At 41.9% G+C, this 20,750-nt stretch overlaps 1 protein-coding gene across 1 annotated transcript; it reads right to left on the bottom strand.

Moving 5' to 3' along the window:
- Nucleotides 1-78: 78 nt before the first annotated feature.
- si:ch73-242m19.1 (uncharacterized) lies at nt 79-20,490 on the bottom strand. The gene is made up of 45 exons (XM_056393866.1): nt 20,213-20,490; nt 18,733-18,805; nt 18,522-18,632; nt 18,286-18,399; nt 17,779-17,973; nt 17,531-17,630; nt 16,535-16,671; nt 16,288-16,440; nt 15,896-15,997; nt 15,493-15,657; nt 15,323-15,408; nt 15,052-15,169; nt 14,658-14,861; nt 13,990-14,328; nt 13,670-13,870; nt 13,131-13,252; nt 12,826-13,054; nt 12,539-12,741; nt 11,620-11,772; nt 11,168-11,261; nt 10,941-11,075; nt 10,114-10,277; nt 9,904-10,015; nt 9,759-9,808; nt 9,515-9,646; nt 9,077-9,194; nt 8,577-8,754; nt 8,196-8,334; nt 7,624-7,777; nt 7,432-7,527; nt 7,020-7,184; nt 6,614-6,837; nt 5,886-6,024; nt 5,681-5,801; nt 5,476-5,585; nt 4,900-5,049; nt 4,714-4,761; nt 4,463-4,630; nt 4,086-4,238; nt 3,823-3,957; nt 3,203-3,355; nt 2,308-2,517; nt 1,390-1,504; nt 1,176-1,238; nt 79-934 (listed from the first exon to the last, which is right to left on the bottom strand). Exons 1-45 carry the CDS (start codon nt 20,344-20,346, stop codon nt 729-731), a joined length of 6,471 nt encoding a protein of 2,156 aa, XP_056249841.1. The 5' UTR covers nt 20,347-20,490; the 3' UTR covers nt 79-728.
- Between the last annotated feature and the right edge of the window lie 260 nt (nt 20,491-20,750).

Here is a 20,750-nt window from a genome sequence, read left to right as displayed (position 1 = left end):
TTTCGCTGACCCTAACCATTAAATGGTTAACTAATTGTTGGTAAACTCTCTACAGGTAGACTATACAAATAAAGTGTAAACCAAAAAATAATTAGCTTTTTTAAGTTTTTGTTGTCCTTTGGTTTCTTGTGGGACGGCCACAAGATGTATCTGATAATTAATACTAATGCGTTGACGTTCATTCTTAACCTCAGAAACAGCAGTTAACTAAACAATCTTACAAGCTTCATTTAATAGCTGCTCAAGTTTACATTTTCTTTTTCTGGGCAGTTGAAAGTGAAGCTGTAACTTTTGAAAGAATGAATAACAATCTTCCTGTCACAAATTAAAAAGTGGAATTAATAAGTGATGGGACAAATCCTCGCTCAGCCACAGTGTTACTTGATCTGGTTTGACCAGCAGCTTCAGGTCTGATCTTTAGAAAGCTTTAAATAGTAGTAGAATAGTAGAGCAGACTCACGTCATCTCCACTTCTGCTGTTGTTACACTACAGTTTAAAGTTTACCATCGTCCTGTGATTGGAACTTGTGGCCACAGTTCAATTAAAGTTATAATCTCACTTTTACGGAAGTAATTCACCAACAACTGAATTTAAATGAACAATCCCATGACGACTGAGCAAACTATCTGCTGCTGAAGATCCTGACACATTGATCAAAGGCTCCGAAACATTTACTGTGTCGTCCTCTTCCCCGCACTTCACTACTTCACTGTTAGGAGTTTAAACTTTATCTGAACTCAGTTAAACACACTCTGCTTGTGTGCCTCTGAGGCCCACTCACTGCTTTGGGTCTGTCTATTCTTGTGTTTGAACGGCCCCTGGCTGTTTCTGCTCTCCGGTGTCTTGGCTCTGTAGCAAAGTCCTGAAGTGCGGTGTGGTGTGTGAGGCTGCCAAGCTGCAGGGAGGACCGCTGCTGACTGTCCCCGTGTAGACCTGAGACAGAAATAGAACAGAGACCGGGCTTTAATGCTCCACGCTGCGGAGGCGAAAATGCAATCTGTAATAGAACTTGAAATGTCATCAAGAAAAGTTACGAGTCTCAGGACAATCTGGTGCCTTTTTAATTTTACTCCTGAAGCGCATGAACAGCTGCAAATCAAAGTGTAACTCACAAGATATGATTTCACTACTCGGAGATGAAGGTAAGATTAAGACACTGCGGTGGGTACAGTACCTGCTGAGGGACTTCTAGTGCTCAATCTGCTGACTGACAGCGTGTAACAAGTCCTGCTTCGGCCTGAGGAAGAGGAGATACAGAGAGAGTGAGGAGTGAAATGTCAGGTCAAATTGATTAAAGCAAATGGAGAAAGTCTCGGAGGACAGAGTGGACTGTTGGTCTGAGGTGTCCACAGAGGCTCGAGAGACTCCGTCAGATTGTGAATGCGTACCTGTTGTGCACCTGGAGAAAGCTGCTTCCATGTCGTTCACATGGTTTTTTAGCTTGGCCACTTGCTCAAAGGCTTCTTGTTTGAGGCAGCGCTCCTGATGTAGCTGGCCCTTCACCTAGATCCACACAGGTAGAAATATATTTGTATTACTTTCTTTTCCACGTTCAGCCCTGTTATGACGCTCAGCCGCTCACTTTGGTCCAGACTGAAATATCCTAAAAACCATTCAATCGATTGCATTGAAATTTGATACAGATATTAATTGTTCCAGGAGGATGAATCCTAATAACTCTGGTGATCACATGACTTTTCCTTTTTACTTGATTCCAGGCCACCTCATGTTCTTTATGCAGTCTGTTGTGCTGATGACATAAAAATGAAACTGTTCCTTTTATGTTCTTTTAAATAGATTATTTTAAATAAGTAAATGAAACTTTTAAGTTTTTTTGTCTAAATACTGTGTATTTATGAAGCACGAACCTCAAACAAAAGAGCATCCTCATCACATTAAACAATAAAACCTGGAAGAGATCTACTTTTTTTCATGCTTTTTGATTAAAATTAGGTTCTTCAGCATTTAATTGATTTAAAATATACTTGGGCCTATATGAGAATACAGGTATTTGCCTTTTTTCTTTACCATTTATTGCCATATCGTCACTGTTCAGTGAAATCAAGTATCAGATAAATTGGGTTGAGAAAATTCTCGTATTTTTAAAGCTAAATAAAACGTTCAAACTCTCATTGGAGCATCTGACGAAAGGGGCCATGCTAATTAAAAGTGGGAATTTTGGAGATACAGTAAATGGATTTCACAGGACAGTGACAACGTGTTTTATGTCTGACAGTAGAGAGACACTGTTCTGTGCAGCTGTATCACTCTCACACACATTACTGTGATAAGTATCACTCCCAGACCTGTCGGATCTGTTTGGTGCTGTGTCGTCTCTGTAGCTGGTTCATCCTGCCGCCTCTGTCCAGCTGCTCGCCGAGCGCTCGGAGCTGTCGGTCTCTCTCCTCCACGTCGGCTCTCATTTGTTCCAGGCTCTGCACTCGGTAACTGTCCACCTCCTGCCTGCTGCGCGACTCCTGCGCCGACTGATGCCTGGCCGCCTGCAGCTCTTCGGTCTGTGAGCAACCATTGTGATAATAATAATAATCCATCAATAGTTTGTTATCTGTTGCAGGAAGCTGTCCTTATTTTTTCATCAACTTACTCTTCTATAATAGTAAACTGAATATTTTTCAGTTTTGGACAAAACAAGACATTAAAATCAACACTATGTCACAGACCTTGTTTTACAAGTTGCTGACAATTTACAGACCAACAATAAACTAAAATAAATCACTAAAATAATAGGTAGAATAATCACTTCAGAAAATAAAATTGCAGCCAGTGTATTTTTCATTCTATGGTCATTTTAAAGACCTTTCTGATTTCTGTGGCCACAAAAAAAAGGCCAGACTCAACACGAGAGGGACTGTACCTTTAAAGTCAGGATCATTTGGATACATATACTTGAAAAACTTCCCTCCACAATTATCTTATGGTATACAGTGAATGATTAAATACTAAACTCAATCATTCAGTTAAAAGAAATACTGTGGTTATCAGTTATATTTCCTGTCATGTCTGTTAACAGGTTGGTGTATTGATACATTTACACTAATTTTTCAGGCAGGAGTGTAAAATGCAGCAGAGCTCTCTCTACATCCAGTTATGAGTTTTCTAACAGTCAGCAGAAATGTAACTTTCTTTACAGTTGACGTCCATATTTGAGCAGCGGTAAAGCGTTGATGAGACCATGCGTACCTTCCTGCCGAGCAGCTTCTTGGTGCGGCTGCACTCGGCCTGGCAGCAGGTCAGCAGCTGCCGGGCGGCGTCCAGCTCCTCCTGCAGGAAAACCACCTCCTCCTCTGCCACCATCTTCACCCTGAGGGCCTCGGTGCGACTGGTAATCTCCCTCTGGACACAGCAGGTAACAACCACAACTGTGATGCTCTTATGATGATCACTCTTTCTTAAACAATGTTTCAACAAAGAATTCAGGATAAATTTAAATATCTGGCAGTAAAAACACAAAAACGGTTCAGATGCAATAAATCAGTTTAAATAAGTTTATAGTACATAAAAAAAAGAAAAAGATTTGTTATATATTATCCTTCACTGCTGAAAAGAGCTTTTAAAAGATCAATGAGAGACTGATTGCAAAGTTCCAGTCAAAATATGAAGCTTGTTGTGACCAATTTAACATATTTACTGTGATGTTTTTGATTTTACTTTTGATATGCTTGATATTAAAAGAAGTAATGGGTGGAAACTACATGAGACACAGAGTAAAACAGAACATTTGTCTGCTTCGCTCTCGTTGCCTTTCTGCAGAAATGAATCTGATTTCTGAATATTGAATTTCCCTTCATCCTGTTGCTGACCTGCTGAGTCTGGAGCAGCCGTCTGTGAAGTTTCTCCTGGTCGACCACCTGCCTCCATCGACTCAGAGCCTTCACTTTACAGAGCAGAGCCGTGAGCCGGCTGTTCTCCAGCTTCAACTCATGGACTTCCTCCTTCTAACAAACGCATATGGCACATTGGCATGTGCGGGAAAAGTAATGAATATTTTTCTCTTTTGATGAACATTTCTTTTAGATGTTGAAATGATTAAGTGATTTACACACATGAAAGTCTTGCGCTGTACCTTCGACTGTGTGAGAGTGAGTCCTTCGTCGTCTTTGGTGCAGCCGTACTTCTTCTTCAGCTTCATAATTCGGTCCACTCCCTCCGCTCTTACTCTGTTCACCATCACACTCACATCCTGCTCCATCTGTCGGCGATACTCATCAAGTCTGGCCTGAGACACAGACAGGTGGAGAGGACAAATGCATTTCTTTAACGCCTCAAAAAGTAAATAAGTCGTGACAAAATATTAGAGGGAAGAAGTAAAGAAACACAATTGTAGAGAAAATAAAAATGAGTTCAGAGAAAGTATTTTATAAAGTTTAGTTTATCTCTTCTAAATCTTAGGATGAAGTTGAAGAGGTGAAAAAAATAGATTGTGTGATATAAACTCTTCACCTTCAGCTGGATGCAGGTAGAGAAGAGCTGTCGGACCAAAGGGTCGTATCGCTCTTTAAATCTGAGACCGAGTTCTTCCTCTAGAGATCGTTTCTCTTCTTCCAGGTGAGCGACTCGAGCCTGCAGAGCTGAGATCTCCAACATCATCCCACGACATAAACCTGCCACCTGTGGAACAACAACAACAGTACCAGTGACATTGTTTATTCATAGGAACTCACTCATTGTAGTTGTGTAGTTACAGGACCCACCTCTGTGTGAAGGTTGCTTGTGTGAGAGTCCTTCAGATTCTTTAAATCCTGAGGTTAAAACAGGAAAAGAAGATAAATTCAGTCGGCTGTAAGGAATGAAGTTAGGTATTCATATACAAGCATTAGTTTTTAAATACTTCAATAAAAGACGTCTATGTAAACTGCCATAGTCATCTCCACACGTACCTGTTCTCTCTGGTACAGAAGCTGCGTCTGCTGCTGCAGGATTTGTTCGTAAAAGTGTGAGTAAAACAGGAAGCAGCGACGCTCCCGCTCCATCAGAGAAGAGCCGAGGAGAGTCACACACCGCTGGAGGAGATCCGGAGAGAGCCTCATCTGAAAGAGGAAACGCTCAGGAACATTATCACAGCGCATGGAAACTTCTGTTGCATCTGAACAGAGAGACGAGAGGAAGATAATAAAGTACAACAACGTTTTTAAATATTCTGGTGAAGGTCACAGAACGTGTGCAGTTCAGCTACATACTGTAGTTTACAAGACTGTTTCTCTGCTGTAATATAGCATTGAATATGTACCATTAAAAGCTTGACAAGGGGCGACTCATAGTTATTAATGGAAATACAACACAATGCCTGTATTTCTTCTGAGGACTTAACAGTATTTAAATATAACTTTCAGGTTTCACTTGCACTTACTTGAGGATTTATATATTGTTTGCAAAATAAAGAATACAGGTAGTTTTAATTACAAATTTGCAGGCAGATGTTACAGTTACTGTGCATCATTATGACTTTTTCCTACCTGTCCCTCCGCCTGCTCAGCTCCCTCCATCAGCTGCTGGATGAACGTCTCCACCATCTGCGGCCGCTCAGGGGACAAACTGTACTTCACTGGGGCTTTTTTCCACAGCTCTGTACAAACACACAGAATGTTTTTATTGTAACTAAAACTCATTCAGTCGTTTTCTCTTCTGTATAAGAGGAGCGATGTTGTTTTTTTTGGGTACCTGTTGGGAGGCAGGTATCCTGTCGGGTTCGCTCTGAAAGCACCAGGGTCAGCTCTCTGTTGATCCTCCTCTGCACTGCTTTGATCATGTCACACTCTGTGCTCTCCAGCAGTCTGTGAAGCTGAGACGAAGACATTTTACAGGGTAATGAGGTCTTGTTATGAAGACATGAGGCCATAATTGTGTGTATTTGTTGTACTTGTACCTGCCAGGCTTTCACATCGACCTCTGAAGCTCCAGGAGGAGGCAGGAGAGACTGGCTGCCAGAAACCACGACCTCATAGCCTCGCTCTTTCCCCATGTGTTGAGCCAGAGCTCTCATGCTGGGGTAAAAGATCTCAGCTCTGGAAAGCAAATACAACCAATTCAGATAATAAAATAATTGCCACCAGCTATTAGAAAGTGGTGTTACACCTCAGATTCACAGTTCATTGTAGATCAGCAGTTGAAAACATGATGGTCTGCAATGTCCTTTTAGTATCTGTTCTGGAGCTTTCAATCATATTACATGGCCTTTATCAACAGATGGAGTTTGTCTAGTCATCACTGAAATAAAAATGTTTTTTCTCTTTGAGGACATTAAACATTCTTAAATTCTTCTTAAAGTGCTCAGGAAAAATGAAATTTGGAAAACCTACAATTTCATGAAAACCAGGCAAACATCATCTGCTGATGAAAACACTAGGACATGGCAAAAAGTTCCAGAGCAGCTACTAAATGGACCTTGTGGTGAGAATGTTTGGTTGAGTAGTGTTCAACTGTTTTGTAACAATATTAAGTGTCTTTAAATTTGACTATTTTCACTGATTCCTGAACAGTTTTATTCTTAAAAAGCCTTAAAAGACAAAAAAAAGGAAAGAAAATGGCTTTGCAGGTTTCGTATGTTATAACTAAACTACAATCCTCACTGCTTCTAAACCTCTTCTGCAGTACCTGTAGAGCTTCACAAACTGCTGATATAAGCTGGGCGTAGTGAAGATGTCAGGGCCCAGACGTCTTCGAGCCCAGCTCTCCTTGAAGACCTGAAGCTGCTTGGTCAGCAGGAGGAAACCCTTCAGCACAGACTGGACTCGAACCAGATCCTGAAGAGGAGGACTGGAGTCTGACACACACGTCGTGTCCTCTTCCACTTCAGCCTCCAGGCAGTTTTCATCCCCCTGAAACCAGGACAAAACACACTAAACAAACCTGACTTATAACAAATACAACTGTGTGGGTTTATAACATGAGCAGCCCTGTAGATACAATATTTACAGCTTGTATTCACTGATTATCCGAGCTGTCTCGTTGGAACTGGTTAAGCATGAATTGCCATAACAACTTATAAACAGTCTTTTACTTCATTAGGTTTTCCATCGTGCAGAAGGTCATCCTTGTTGCCGTGGAGACGGACCGGCCTCGCGTCTCTTCCGCTGTTCAGGACGTCCTCCATGAGCAGCGACACGCCGAGGACGGCCGCGTTGGCCTGAAGTCTGCTGCAGTCGCTCAGACCGCTCAGACACAGCTGCACACAAACACAACTCCTCTGTGTCATCTGGAATAAACCTCGTCTGTCAGATTGTGTCTCTCTACGTCTTCTTTGTCACTAAGTTTCATGGCAATCTTTCTGTTACATATATAAGATAATATATGATTTCTATAACGTATCTCATGAGTTGAGCACATGTTCTGAAACTGAGTGAGTTAAGCTGCCATCACCAGGCATTAGCAAGGAAAAATAAGAATGTGAGGCGACATATAATGAGTTGAACCTGCATGCAGTATTCGATGGATGGTATGTCCCAAACACGCAGAGGGAACAGTCCCTGACAGGATATGAAACTTCTCCACGAATACATGGTCTGTGCCTGCAGAGGAAAAATATGTCCCCTCATCTTTACATGTACTTTTAAATGACATGATACAGGTGCATGACATGATACGATGTGATGTGATAAACCAACCTGACGGCCGCGAGTCTCTAGAGGTCGAGGAACAGGCAGCGTGAGACTGAACACGTCAGTCTGAATAATGTCACTCAGCAGAGGGAGAGCAGCCGCCATGTTGTCACTCACACTCTGATAAGATGCAACATCACCGGAGGAGAGGAACGCCTCCCTGAACACGAGAAAAACATGAGAGAAATGGAGAAGTGGAGAAGTGTTTCTGTGGCATTTTATACCTCTATTATGTAGTGATAGTATTATGTGTTGAAACTGACCAAACACTACATCAAACAATTGTTTTATATGTGTTTTCTGCTGCTGTACGACAACCACTTACAGAAAGGTCAACTGTACGTTGCCTTGAGCAAGAAGAAAATAGAGCAATATGAAAGAGCCACTAAACTGAGCTTTCTCTCTCTCTCTCTGTTCTGTGTGAATGACTTTTTATGATTAGTGGGGAAAAATGCAAAATCACCAGTTCTCAAAGAGGCTGGAGGAGTGTGTGACAGTCAATACGGCAGCGGCAGACTGGAGGTTTCAGCTACAGCAGGGTATGACGGGCAGTGCTGCTACTGCTCTCATACACTGACCTGATGAGGTGTCTGACAGCAGTGTCAAACTGCAACAGCAGCACCTGCCTGCGCTGCTGCAGCAGACGCCCGACAGACTCCGGGCAACTGGGATCAGACAGACGCTCGACCTGTCGCTGGATCTCCAGCAGCTCCGCCCCTGTGCAGCAACCAGAGAGGGCGAGACGTAATGTCATGAGATTACTGCTCGTTGTCAACATATCGGCCTTTTATTAGATTGTGGACACTGCTTTGTCAGTGTTGTCCACTGTTCTGGCAAAGAGTAAAAAGGACTAATTGATCCACCATCTTTCCTGCCATTGACTGGATTAATGACATTCCTGTTACTACGAGTATTTCCATATTGTCGGGTGTGGTGCTTTATTTGAAACATCTACCCACCGATGCCTTCAGTGCCTCCCCAGTCAGCTACGAGAAGTGAGCCTGGTGCCTCCTGGCCTCTCCTCCAGCTACAGGGGTTTTCAGTGTTTCCAAGTCTGGAAAAACTCACCAGGTAATAAATAATGTCATGAAGAGCTGAAACTATCTGCAGAGTGTGATGCAGCGCTGTGGCACAGGCCTGTAGAAAAAAGAACAACAGAGCGGCAAATTATCTCCTGACAAACAGCAGAATAAAGTAAATTCCAGAGGATTTAGATTCTAAAAATGACGTGGAAGTGAATTAAAGACACTCATATAGTTTCTAACTTATATGAATTTCTCTCCTTCACCATCATGAAAACATGGAGGACAAAAAACAAGCAGCAAAATGCTACAGACTGATCCACTCGGCTCTGTTGTAAACCGATGCTTTTTAAATGAGAAAAGCCTGAAAGTGAAAGCAGCTAAACTTATCACTGACGCATGATGTGCAGTCTCACTTATGTGTATAAGCGTCTCACCGTGACTTGTAGCGTCTTGAACATGTGAAGCACCTCAGAGAAGTGAGGGACGACCCACAGGTTGAGGAGAGCTTTGCCGTCTGCAGACAACAGCTGCCGGTGCTGACGCCCAAAGGTGCTGTTTGAGAGGAAGGAACATGCACAAGCTTATTCTGGTTATTGCTTGTTTTGGTTTTGATGTGAATGGATTTTGACCTGATTTACTGTTGTTTTCCATTTTGGGGAATATACCATGAATATACCGTTTATTTTACTGCTGATTTTACATTGTATTTTTGTAAGGATTTGATGGTAGTATGATGTCACCTGGGCACCTGGACTCTTACATCAACGCTGAGTGATTATTCTTCTATTTTGCACATTAATAAACCATAAAACTCAAGCGGGTTGTACCTGGGGTGAGGGCAAAGGTCAACTCCTGAATCCAAAATAACTTACTGCTCGCTGGCTTGTTGTGTCGTGAAGTGGGACTGACGGACGGAGGGGACGTCGTCCAAAAGAGACGTTAGACTGTAGTAATATGCAAGAATCTGCGCTCTCACACAGTACTGAGACATCTGTGTGTTGAATCTGTGGAAATATCAACATTAAGGGCAGGAAAAACTCAGAAGAACTAATACGATTGCTTGTACATTGTCTTGTCTTGTAACAGAAGGAATGGACTCGTTTCTCATGGACTTACTTCATGAGGAAGTCGATTATGAGGCTCCTTTTGATCTTTGCTGCTTCTTCCTGCGCAGTGAGAGAAATTAATTTTACTTCATGGGCAGATCATCACATTTATCATCCTGCTCAGCCCCCTGGAAATCGACCACTGTGCAACTCACTGGGGTTTTTATAAGACCCCCCACGGCCTGTTTCCTCTTCATAAATGAATTCAGCATCTTGTCACGCAGACCCACTTTTTCCAGCTGGATGGACACAAAGGCTTCCATCAGCCTGGAGTCAGAAAACACGATTCTGTTTATTAAAGAGCCAGAACAAAGGCACCGTTAATCATCACCAGTGTAATTTGTTCTTCAAGTGGGGAAAATTACCACTCCTTGGTGGTGATGGGAGTTCTCCTGGAGCCACTGGGAGGTAAAGAGTGCGATTCTTCCTGCAGGTTGTCAGTGTCGCTTCCAGGTTTGGAGTCAAGTCTCGTTGCAGATTTCACATCTTTATCGGGATGAATGTCGTCGTCGCTCTGAGAGTAAATAACCTGCAACGTTTGAACAGTTTGTTTTTGATCAACACCAGTGGGGGAAGAAGTATTCAGACCCTTTACTGAAGTCAAAGTACCACAGTACCTTTCATGGAAAAATAAAGTCCTGTGTAAAATCCTACTGAAGTAAAAGTACAGAAGCATTATCAGCAAAAAATGTGCACACACACAATAATGGCCCCTGTGAGTGTTACACCGTTATATGCTGCATTATCCCACAACTATCATCAGTTATATCATAGTATAGTTTAGTATTATAGTTTAAGTTCAGCTAGTTGAGGTGTATGCTGCTTATACATCGATGCATTATTATTAGCTAAACTTAGCTTGTTAAGATGGAGCTAGTTTATTCATTCTATACACAATTATATGTTACATTATCAGACAATAATTACCAATAGTATACATATTATATATATTTATATATATATGTGTGTGTGTGCTAAATAAGGTTTAAATCTGTAAGGTTTAAATCTGTAATAATGAGGCAGGAAAAACAATCCTTATCATATGTTTTCATGAAAATCTTACAGTGAAAGTAGAGTAGAAATGTACAGTAGCATTAAATGGAAACACTCAAGTATCGAACTCAAAGTCAAACTTAAGAACAGCGCTTGAGTAAATGTATTTAGTCACTAAACACCACTGAAGAATACACACCTCAGCTGATGATGTCACACTTTCTGCCCAATAGCAGGCACAAGCCACTTTCACAGCGCTTATCAAGGCGTTCTTCTGTGTAACCTGACAGGCCAGAGTCACCTGGAGGTTCTCCATACTCTGCTGGTTCATAAGCTTCCAAATGGAAAAAAAATAAATAAAAAATCTGTTTTGTTTATTCATTTATTTTCTTAGTTAATACGTTCCGACGCTTCATCGTAACATACGTGAATAACGGCCTCCTCTGAGCTGAAGCTAAACCTGCCGATCTGGCTCTCGTCCAGTTCTTGGACACTCAGAGGAAGGTGGGACGGGGTGAACCTGCAGCAGACAGAGCACTTTTTAATTCCCTTTGAAAACACATCAGTGCTGTTGTAGAGCAGCAGAAATAATGGAGCACACGAGGAGAGGCAGGGCTAAGAGGTAAAAACACGCATACAGCGGACACACCCTGACATCTGTTTTAAATTAGTGCAGAACATGTTGCAGGTGCAGCTTCCTGATGATCAGCTACAGTTCTCTTTAGGTTTTAATAAAGCATGAGGCTGATTTTGACATAAGAGCCGTGTCTGACTGGAAAACAGTAAGAGCTGAAATACAGTATTAACTTTTGGATGTGTCTGTGATGTCCAACGGAAAATTTAATCATGGAAATAAGACATGTAGTGGGATTATTTACCTGTCCACAGAAGTGTCATCCTCCAGTACCGCTGTGATAAAAATAGGCCGCTGCTCTGTTTGGGCTTTCGGTTCAGCGACCCCAAACTGCACCGGCCTCAGATACAGGTGGAACTCGTTGAAGCCGAGCTCTGAAGCCACAGTTTGGTACAACCTGGAGAGAATTACTGAGTGTCACAGCCTGACATGACACTGAACTTCAGTTGTTTCCTAATGGATGTACAGTGGTGTCACCAGACCGACAGGAAGGAACATGGAACAATTTTTTTTCTGAGCTCTTTCAGGATTTTCATCCATGGTGACTTTACTTTTTAGAGGATGTGAATTTCAAAATCTACAGCTTCTAAATCAAATTTTCTACATTAATTTTACACAGAAGTAGAGAAAATGGAAAATTAAAAGAGAAACTGGCAGATGAACTCATTATATCAGAGTTTTCAGGACAATAGTTCATAGTTCAGGTCATAATAACTGTGGAAAAGAAGAAGGAAACTGAAAAGAATGTGGACATGGAAATGACAAATTGACACATACTGTACATTTAAAGACAGAATACTGAAATATGATGATTAACAGGCATATTTAATGACTGTTTTAGTACTTTATATCCCTTGAGTTGTTTTATGGCACTCTTTGGACATTTCTTGGATGAAATCTTATATCTGAGTACAGTAGGAATTCATGATATTATATTTGGTGTTTTCAGTCCTATGTTGTTTGTTAATAACTCACTTGCTGCCTGATTAAAAGTTTCTTCTGGTAAAATGAAAGTTAAATAAAAAATATATTATATATATAGAAATAAATAAATAAAATTTATTTGTTTTAGTTGGATTTCCCTCTCGTGTGCTTGGGTCAGAGTAAGCTAAAACAAACGGACAGAAGACCTGCCTCCACCCCGGTGTGAGTGTTATCTTAACTGTGCCAGATGTGCGGTCTCAGAGGCCGACTCCAGCAGCCGATGGCGGATGGTGACGAGCTCCAGCAGCTTGGAGAAAGTTTCCACTGCGTACGACTGTTTCTCTCTCCCCTGCTTCATGTCCCTCTCCTCCGCAGATTTCACTAATGACAGCCCCACCTTTTGGACCAAAAGCGTGTCCTCGAAAAACACACCTGAGAACAGCTGAGAGGTGGAGCAAAAGAAACAGGAAATGAGTTCAAGATGTTTCATTTCTTTATGTAAATTCATTTGAAAAGAAAAACCTACATCCTTCTGTATCTGAGAGCTGTAGGAGGCTCCGGGTGAAGGCAGGCTCGTCCAGCTGTGCAGGGCCTGCTGCAGGAGCTTCTGCCGCAGGACGAGTCTGTCAGAGACTCTCGTGGCTCGGTGCAGCTGACAGAGCTCTGTGTGAGCCTGGACTAAACCGCGATAGACTGCAGCGGCCGCGCAGAGGGACGGGTGAACCTCCAGGAGGAATACGTTCATCAGTGCAGGGCTGCAAACAGACCACGAGAAGGTAAATACAGAGGTATAAATCCAGGGTAGTAGAACTGACTTCTCTGTTTACTCGCCTGCTGCCTCCAAGTGAGACCAGATGTTTGGGGACGTAGTTCAGTGGAAGACCGTATTCATGAGCAGAGCCTTTACGATCGTCTCTCCAGATGCGTTGGAGGAACTGCCGCTGCTTTTCAATCTGATGAGACGAACAACACAATCTGTCACAACAAGCAGGCGGAAGATTTCACTGAAGCAACGTACAGGACGAGATAAAACTGAACGAGGCGCATCAGACTCTAAAAAAAGACAAAACACTAGTTATTAGATTCAAACTAGAGCTGCAACTATGAATGATTATTTTTCATTATCAATTGATCTGCCAATTATATTCTTTATTAATTGTCATTCTAGTCTGTGAAAAGTTAAAAAGGTAAAGAAAATGGAACCAGTGATATTCAGCACTTGAAATAAAACTAATAACAGTCAAAACAGGAAAATAATTAACGTTCAATCAGCCAATCAACTCATCGACTACCTGTTGCATCTCCAGTTCAAAACTAACATTCATACGTTTTCATCCATCCTTAATCCACTGCAGGCTTTTTGTTTTCACCTGATTATCCAGAACGTCTTTGATCAGCCTCTGGTGACTTCGCAGGCAGTCTGTCTCGGCCCTGTAGACCTGAACAAAGTAATCCTGGTTCAGGTCCAGCAGCGGTCTGCTGTGCATGATGTCAGTGATGACTCGGGCCAGTGCCAACCTCTCCTCAGTCCCTGCTGCATGCTGGTAGGCTTCACAGTAACAGTTTAACAGCTGGAGGAAAAAACGACAAGTTTACAGCTCATTAAGATGCACCGCTTTTTGATCCATGAACTTTGAACCATGAGCCAACAAATGATCACATTAGCAGTGCTCTTTATCCATCACTGTACCTGTACTTTGCTTTCCAAAAACTCCGTCTCACACGTCCACAAGTCGAGAAGCACTGCAACCCGGTCCACGTCTGTCCCAGCCCAGCAGTGGATGTCTACAGTCGAGGCCGAGGTGGAGGCTCCCTCGGCTTTTCCCTTCGTCTCAGTCCGTTTCCTCTGGATAAAGTGCGAGCCAACTAGAAGAAGCTCATCCTCCAGCTTCTCCAGGTCCTTCAGAGCAGCGTCGTACACGATGTAAAACCCTCTCTGGTCCTGGGTGTGGATGAAACGCTCCTCAGTGCTGTAGAAATCATGTAGATTCTCCACCTCGGCAAACTCCATAAACTCTGAGCAATGAACCTGGAAAATGAAGAAGTCATAACACTGGATTAAAGCAAACAAGAGATTATGAACGCTGTATATTTTTACAACTTTTTGAAAGTTTTTTTTTTTTCATGCTTATGTTTGTAATTGCATTAAACCATGAAGACAGACAGGAAGATACTGCAGCTCCGCTTTAGGCTGATAAAACTGTACCTCCACAGAATGCTTGGCGCTGCTTATGACTGAATCGTAGGAGGCAGTTTGAATTTTCTTTATTTGATCCATTAAATACATGTCAATACCCAAATATGTGCTTTACATTTACTCTGAAAGGCAGAATTCATGTCAAACACACTAGTCTTTACCTTATAGTCAACTGGAGTGTTGTGGTTGTTCTGGAGCGAGCTGAGACCTCCTGCCTCCCCGCTTCCTCCTCTGGCTGCGTTCATCCAGCTGGTTTCCTCCGCCGTGCTGCACAGCTCTCCCTCCTCCAGCTGCAGACCTGCCAGGTCAAAGGTTAACGTCCTCTCCACAGAGCGCAGGTAGTTCAGCATCCCAAGACACACGCGCTGTGGACGGAGAAACAAAGGTAAAGATGAAGCATTTGCAGCAGTGAGAACCTTCCTAATCAGGCTCTCGTTTGAGCTCAGGAAGAAAATGTAAAAACATCTCTTATGTTTGTGAGTTTATACTAATTACTTTTTGGCCAACAACAGCCAGTACACACACCACTGCCACAACGTGCTAGTGTTGCCTCACCTGGAGCTCTCGAAGCTTGAGGTGACGCAGGTAAGTCCGGGACAGGTAAGCACCTCTGGATACGATGAGATCTGAGGCTCCTTCCTCTAAACTGTCGTCCAGACCCAGAAGCTGCAGACTGACAGGGGAGCTGTGTTTTAAAGCAGGTTCATACAACACCTGTGTTTTATTGCTTCACAGATGAATGAAAAAGTAGAAAAAGTAAATAAACAAAACAAAAACCTTGCCATATCACATTGTTGCAGTCTTCTCTACAAAAATAAAAACACACCATTCGTTTGTTGACCTTTGACTCTTCAGCCTCCTGATGTCACTGCGTCCTCCGCCTCTGGATGTGGATGAGTGACTGTGTGTTTCCTAACAACACGAACATCATGTTTAATGTAGTGGCAGGACTCAGTTGTTTCTGTCTGTCTGAGCAGAAAACTGGATAACACATGCCTGAGGTAAACTCGCAGCGTTGTAAATGCTCGTCCAGATCTCGGAGATCTTCTGTCGTTTCGTCTTCCCGCTGTGTGAGGCAGAGGAGGCGGGTACGGACTGTGACTCACCAACATGGGCGCCGTGGTCTTTCAGAGCCGCAGCCACGTGGAGCAGATCGGACACCTGATAAGATACACGACAAAGTACGAGATAACTCGACCCCTGATGCACAGCTTAAGCTTCATTATAAACAGGCGGGGTCTTATTTGTTACATTTGGAGCACAAGAAGAGCAAGGAAAGTTTTTTTTTTAATTCATTTTAAATAATATTAAATGCAGCTACTTTTTTTAAAAGTTACAGTTCATCAGATTCCACTTCAAAGGAGACACGACATTGATTCAGAGCTAAACCTCTGTCCACCTGAAGAAACCTGCTGTGCATCTTCAGCAGCTCGTCCACACGTTTCTTTTCCTTCAGCTTCGTGACGAGCTTCTGCTGCCACGGATCCTGAGTGGGTTTCACCTAAAAAAAAACACAGTCCACGCAGTCAATACCTGCTATCCTGCAAAGGATAAATAGATAGATACCTCTTCCTGCCTCTAACACTTTAAAATGTATGTGAGGTGGGAGGAGAATCAGTCTTTGGTTGAACTTCTTGTGACAAGGAGTCATGAGCACAAACTGTTTGTCTTTAGCAAAAAAGGTTGGATTCAACTGTTCTAGTTGACAAACCATTTGACCACCTTTTAAGTAATTATAGAATATAGTGCTATAGAATTAAGTATGTGGGTTTATCATTTATTCTCTCAAACCTGAATGAAAGGGATCCAGTTGGCCTCCTTCCTCAGAGCCATGCTGCCACTCGTCCTCCCCCACTGGCTCTGTTTGACCTCTGTGCCGTCGTACTGGGGAAATGTTTTCATCTGCTCTTGTTGTCTGAAGATTGTCCTGAACTCCCTCCACACCTTGTGAGGCCAAGATTGGCCAGATGCCATTTAAATTCATAGCGGTAGCGCAGGTGCAAAGACTTGGTTGTATGTTTATTTGTGTGCATATTACCATGCTGAACAACTCCATCTCATCCGCAGTGGTCCTGAGTTTCCCAGCGTCATATGAGAAGTGGAAGTAGGTGATGAGCGACTGCAGCTCAGGTAGAAACTCCTCCAGGTGAACAGAGAGCAGCGGAACATGTTCTCCTGTCGTTGAACACAACTATCTTAAAACAGTGGTATGAAAATCTCCACTCAAAGCTACACTTTTTTTATCATCTGCTACTTAAACATCCCAGGTTGCATTTTTTCCTTTTTCAGGTTTTACATGATATATCTGTGTTGACGCTTTTTCCTGGTTGGTTTTATTATAGTTACAGCTATTTTTTATTATGATTTGTTTGTTAATATTGTTTTGTTTCATTTATTTTTGCCCTGCTCCTAAAGTTAAAAATAAAATAATTTGATCCAAAGCAAGATTACAGACAACTACTGTCTAGAATAAAATAAAGTTTAGTCTTAATATTCATGATCCCCAGAGGGTGATTTCAAACGATTTTGATTTAAAGTTATCACAGATCATGGTCAGAATAATCTCATTATGAGGTCTGATTATTAGCTGTTCTGGGGTTTTCCATCATCTCACATGATCTTCATCAGCAGGATGGAGTTTGCTCCATCATCATGGGATTGCAGATGTTCACACCTCCAGTGGTGGTGAGATTATTTTGCCAGTAAATCATAATGTTTTTGGAAACACGCTGACCTTTTCTCTGGTGCAACCGTCAGGCAAATGATTCCACTTAAAGATAAAATCAAAATGTAATGGACAAATAACCATTAAATTTACTGACAATATTCATAGTCCTCAGAAGAAAACCCTTTGATTTCGGATACTCGGACTCTGGACAAGCTTTTCCTCAGATCAAAATTGCATTATCTAATCATCTGTTTATCAAATGGTCAGATGCTCATGAATCTTGCTCTGCTCCACAGAGGATAAACCCTCTGCATTAAAACCTCAAGTGTCAGTACATTTTCAGCCCACTGCTGCTTTGGCTCTCACCGTCAGTATGCTGAGTCTGATGAAAAGTTTCCTCTTCCTTTTTGGCAGTTGGCTGAAATTCTTCATCTTTCCTTTCACAAGCTGGTATATAGTGCAGCACCTGTTAGAAGAAATGAAATTAACCCCAAACCCTATTTGAATATGCACTGATGACATAAAGTCAAACAAGTAAATCAGTATTTAAATAAAACACCAAACACTTTGGATAACAGAAACTGATCCTATAAAAACTGTCTGTGGGTTTTTACCCTGAGGAAGTTGTGAACAGTCTGAACAGAGTGCAGATGACAGACCAGCCACCGGAGGTAAATGACCACATCGTCCTGAGTCAGCAGGTTAGCAGGGTTTCCTCTGCCGGTCAGGATCTTCTCTCTGCTCGCTGACAGCCTGCGAGCTCTCTGAACGGCGTCCTCGTACTCACTCGTCAAGTATGACACCTGACCCTGAGAGGAAACAAATCTGATGTGATCTGGTGAAATGAGAGAGCTGGAAAGTCGTGTTTAGTTGTTTATTCGGACAGTTTGGACAGGGCTATAGACAACTGTTCTTAGACAACTGAGAGGATAATCTGCAGATTAGTCAGCCATGAAAATCGACTGCAATAGCAGAAAATGATCTGTGACACAAATCAGTGCAGTTTCCCATTTAAGGAGGAACCACCAGAACGAAACCTCGATCCTGTCATAATGAGTCCCGATGACTCACCTTTAAAGTCCAAGCAAAATGAGACTGAGTTTGTCTTTTCATGCTGTCACCTTGTAATGAGGATAAAGCTTCTCAATGACGCTGGTGTGGCGACAAAATCTCCTCCATCTCAGCATGAGCAGATATTTGATCTGAGCCAAGTGATACGATCTGTCCGTATAAAACTGTGGAAAAAAATTACAAAACAAGAAATTAGTTTAAATTAGCCTTCTCTCATATATTTTGTATATTAGCTCTTTATTCATAAATAAACTTTTGCTTTCAGGAGAGCTGGTGCTGTCCTCACCTGGTGCAGGAGAGGAGGCAGACTGTCAGGTGTGTACTCAAGACTCAAGCAGCTCTCCAGCTCTCTCTGCATCACGTCAGCCTGAGACTGAACCGGCAAAGCTTCAGCCACCTGCAACCAGGAGTTTGATTCATGACCTAGAAATTGACTGATTAATATTCCTCAGCCCCGCAGACTCCCCTGGATAAAAATAAAAGATGGATTGTCTCACCTGAAGCCCCCTCCTCAGTGTGTGTTCCCTCTCTACACGGAAGAAGGAAACATCTTTTGGAGGTGGAACAGAACTGGAACAAAACTTGAAATTAGTTTTTAAAAAAGCTCTTTGCCAAACAGCTTTTAAAGTGAGATGATGAAACTTTGAAAAAAAAATTAAATATCAAAATCTTTCTTTTACAAATAAAAAGTTCAATTAAGAAATTATAAATGCATCCTTCCTCAAATTAACAAACTCAGGAGTTTTGCTGTTTCAGCCCTACCTGGTCTGGTATTACCAAGAGCTTATGGTGGCTAATGTTAGCAAAAGTTAGCTAGATAGCTACTGTGTCCCAGAAAACACTGGGTCAGCACACAGACTTTAACACTCCTCTTCTCTTTAGTATTTACCCATATCACAGAATTTTGAGTTCCAGCCAGGTTTTCAGCATAAATTACATGGTTTTTACTATTTTAAACAAATCTACTTTCTGCTTTGGCACAGAGGTGCTTTAGCTAAAAGCTAACATGCTTCTGTTTGATAAGTGTAATCTCCACCATGTTCACATATAAGTTTAGTGTATCAACATGCTAACTTTTGCAAATTACCATTAAAGACAAATCTGAGGCTGATTTGAACGCTGTCTTTTTTGCAGATATTTGATCATAAACCAAAGAACAAGACAGACTGAAATGTTGACCTGATGGTGGCACTAGAGGACAGGTTATGGAGTCCCCAAAGATATAATACAATTCCTCTTCTAGCGAACAGATTTAACAATTGGTGCCCAAACTATTTTGAAAATCAGCTGTTACACATTTGATTTGATTTTTGTTAGAAAATTATATTTTTTACTTGCAATAAATTCTACTTGCCTGATTTAAGTTCCACCTACATGGCAATGGAAATCGTTTAAAACAGAAATGAAAGATTCCCCCCCAGACACGTTTCAACACATATAAAAACACTCTGCTTGTATAATAAATTGTATCTTTAGTGCTTTTTCCATAAAAAAAAAAAAAACAAATACCTAATTAAAAATTCTTAAAATTACATCTACTCTTTCCAATTTATGAGAATGCAAATATTTTTTGTTTTAAAAGATTAACTGCTGTGCACAAGTCTCAGTGTGGGTCCACTGGAGGTTTTCACACTTATGTAAATTGGTATTTTGAACCTGGATCAGCTTCCAACCAAGATGTGATGTCAAAAAGTCCTGCTTCTACCTACATGTCTTAGACTCAGATTGAAGGTGAGCACAAAGAAACTTTTCCCACTTCAGCAGATGAATGTGAAAACTCTCTTCATCATCATCATTCATCCTGAACTGTGAACCTCAGATATCAAAGAGAAGTAGCAATAAACAAAAAAGCAAAAGATATTTTTGATTGGCGGACTTTAAGTACCTGGTAAAACACTAAGAATTACTTGCAGCTGTTATCTGGAATAAGGCTGTAAATAAAATAATAACGATCACCGCACATCACCACATCCACACCTGTATGATTTCCCTGCTCCGTGTGAGAATCCATTCTCCTCAATTTCCGCCCTGAGTGCTGAGAGCTGATGCGACAGCTCTGCCTCCATCTGCTGCACTCTGTCAGAGGAGGAAACTCTGTACAGGTCACACATGGCAGATCTTCTTCTAGTTCACCATCAAAACATTTAGAGACTGGGAAGACTAGATTTGAAACATTTAAAAGATACACCTCCTTTAGTGCTGCTAAATCTCTGTCTCCATGCCGACTTGTTGTGGTGTCTCCATGGAGACAAACACCCTTGCAGCCGGGCTTCCTCTCCTTCATCTGGACTCAGACGGTGACTGCGTTTGATCTGTAGAGGGCTCTAACGTTACACTGGAGTCTTTCTTTTGTCAGGATAACATGATGTCAGTGCTGTTGGGCTTTTCACATACTTACCACAGCAACAGTCACGTGTAATATACAGAATATTAATGATAAATTATGCACAGCAGAGCAGTTGTTGAGCAGCACATACCTCAGCAATCACAGCTCCTGCATTCAAAAACCTTGACT

Source organism: Seriola aureovittata, chromosome 13, assembly GCF_021018895.1.
Source record: "Seriola aureovittata isolate HTS-2021-v1 ecotype China chromosome 13, ASM2101889v1, whole genome shotgun sequence".
Classification (NCBI taxonomy): Eukaryota; Metazoa; Chordata; class Actinopteri; order Carangiformes; family Carangidae; genus Seriola; species Seriola aureovittata.
The sequence above is the reverse complement of the archived record's forward strand: the minus strand, read 5'-3'. Positions and strand labels throughout refer to the sequence as shown.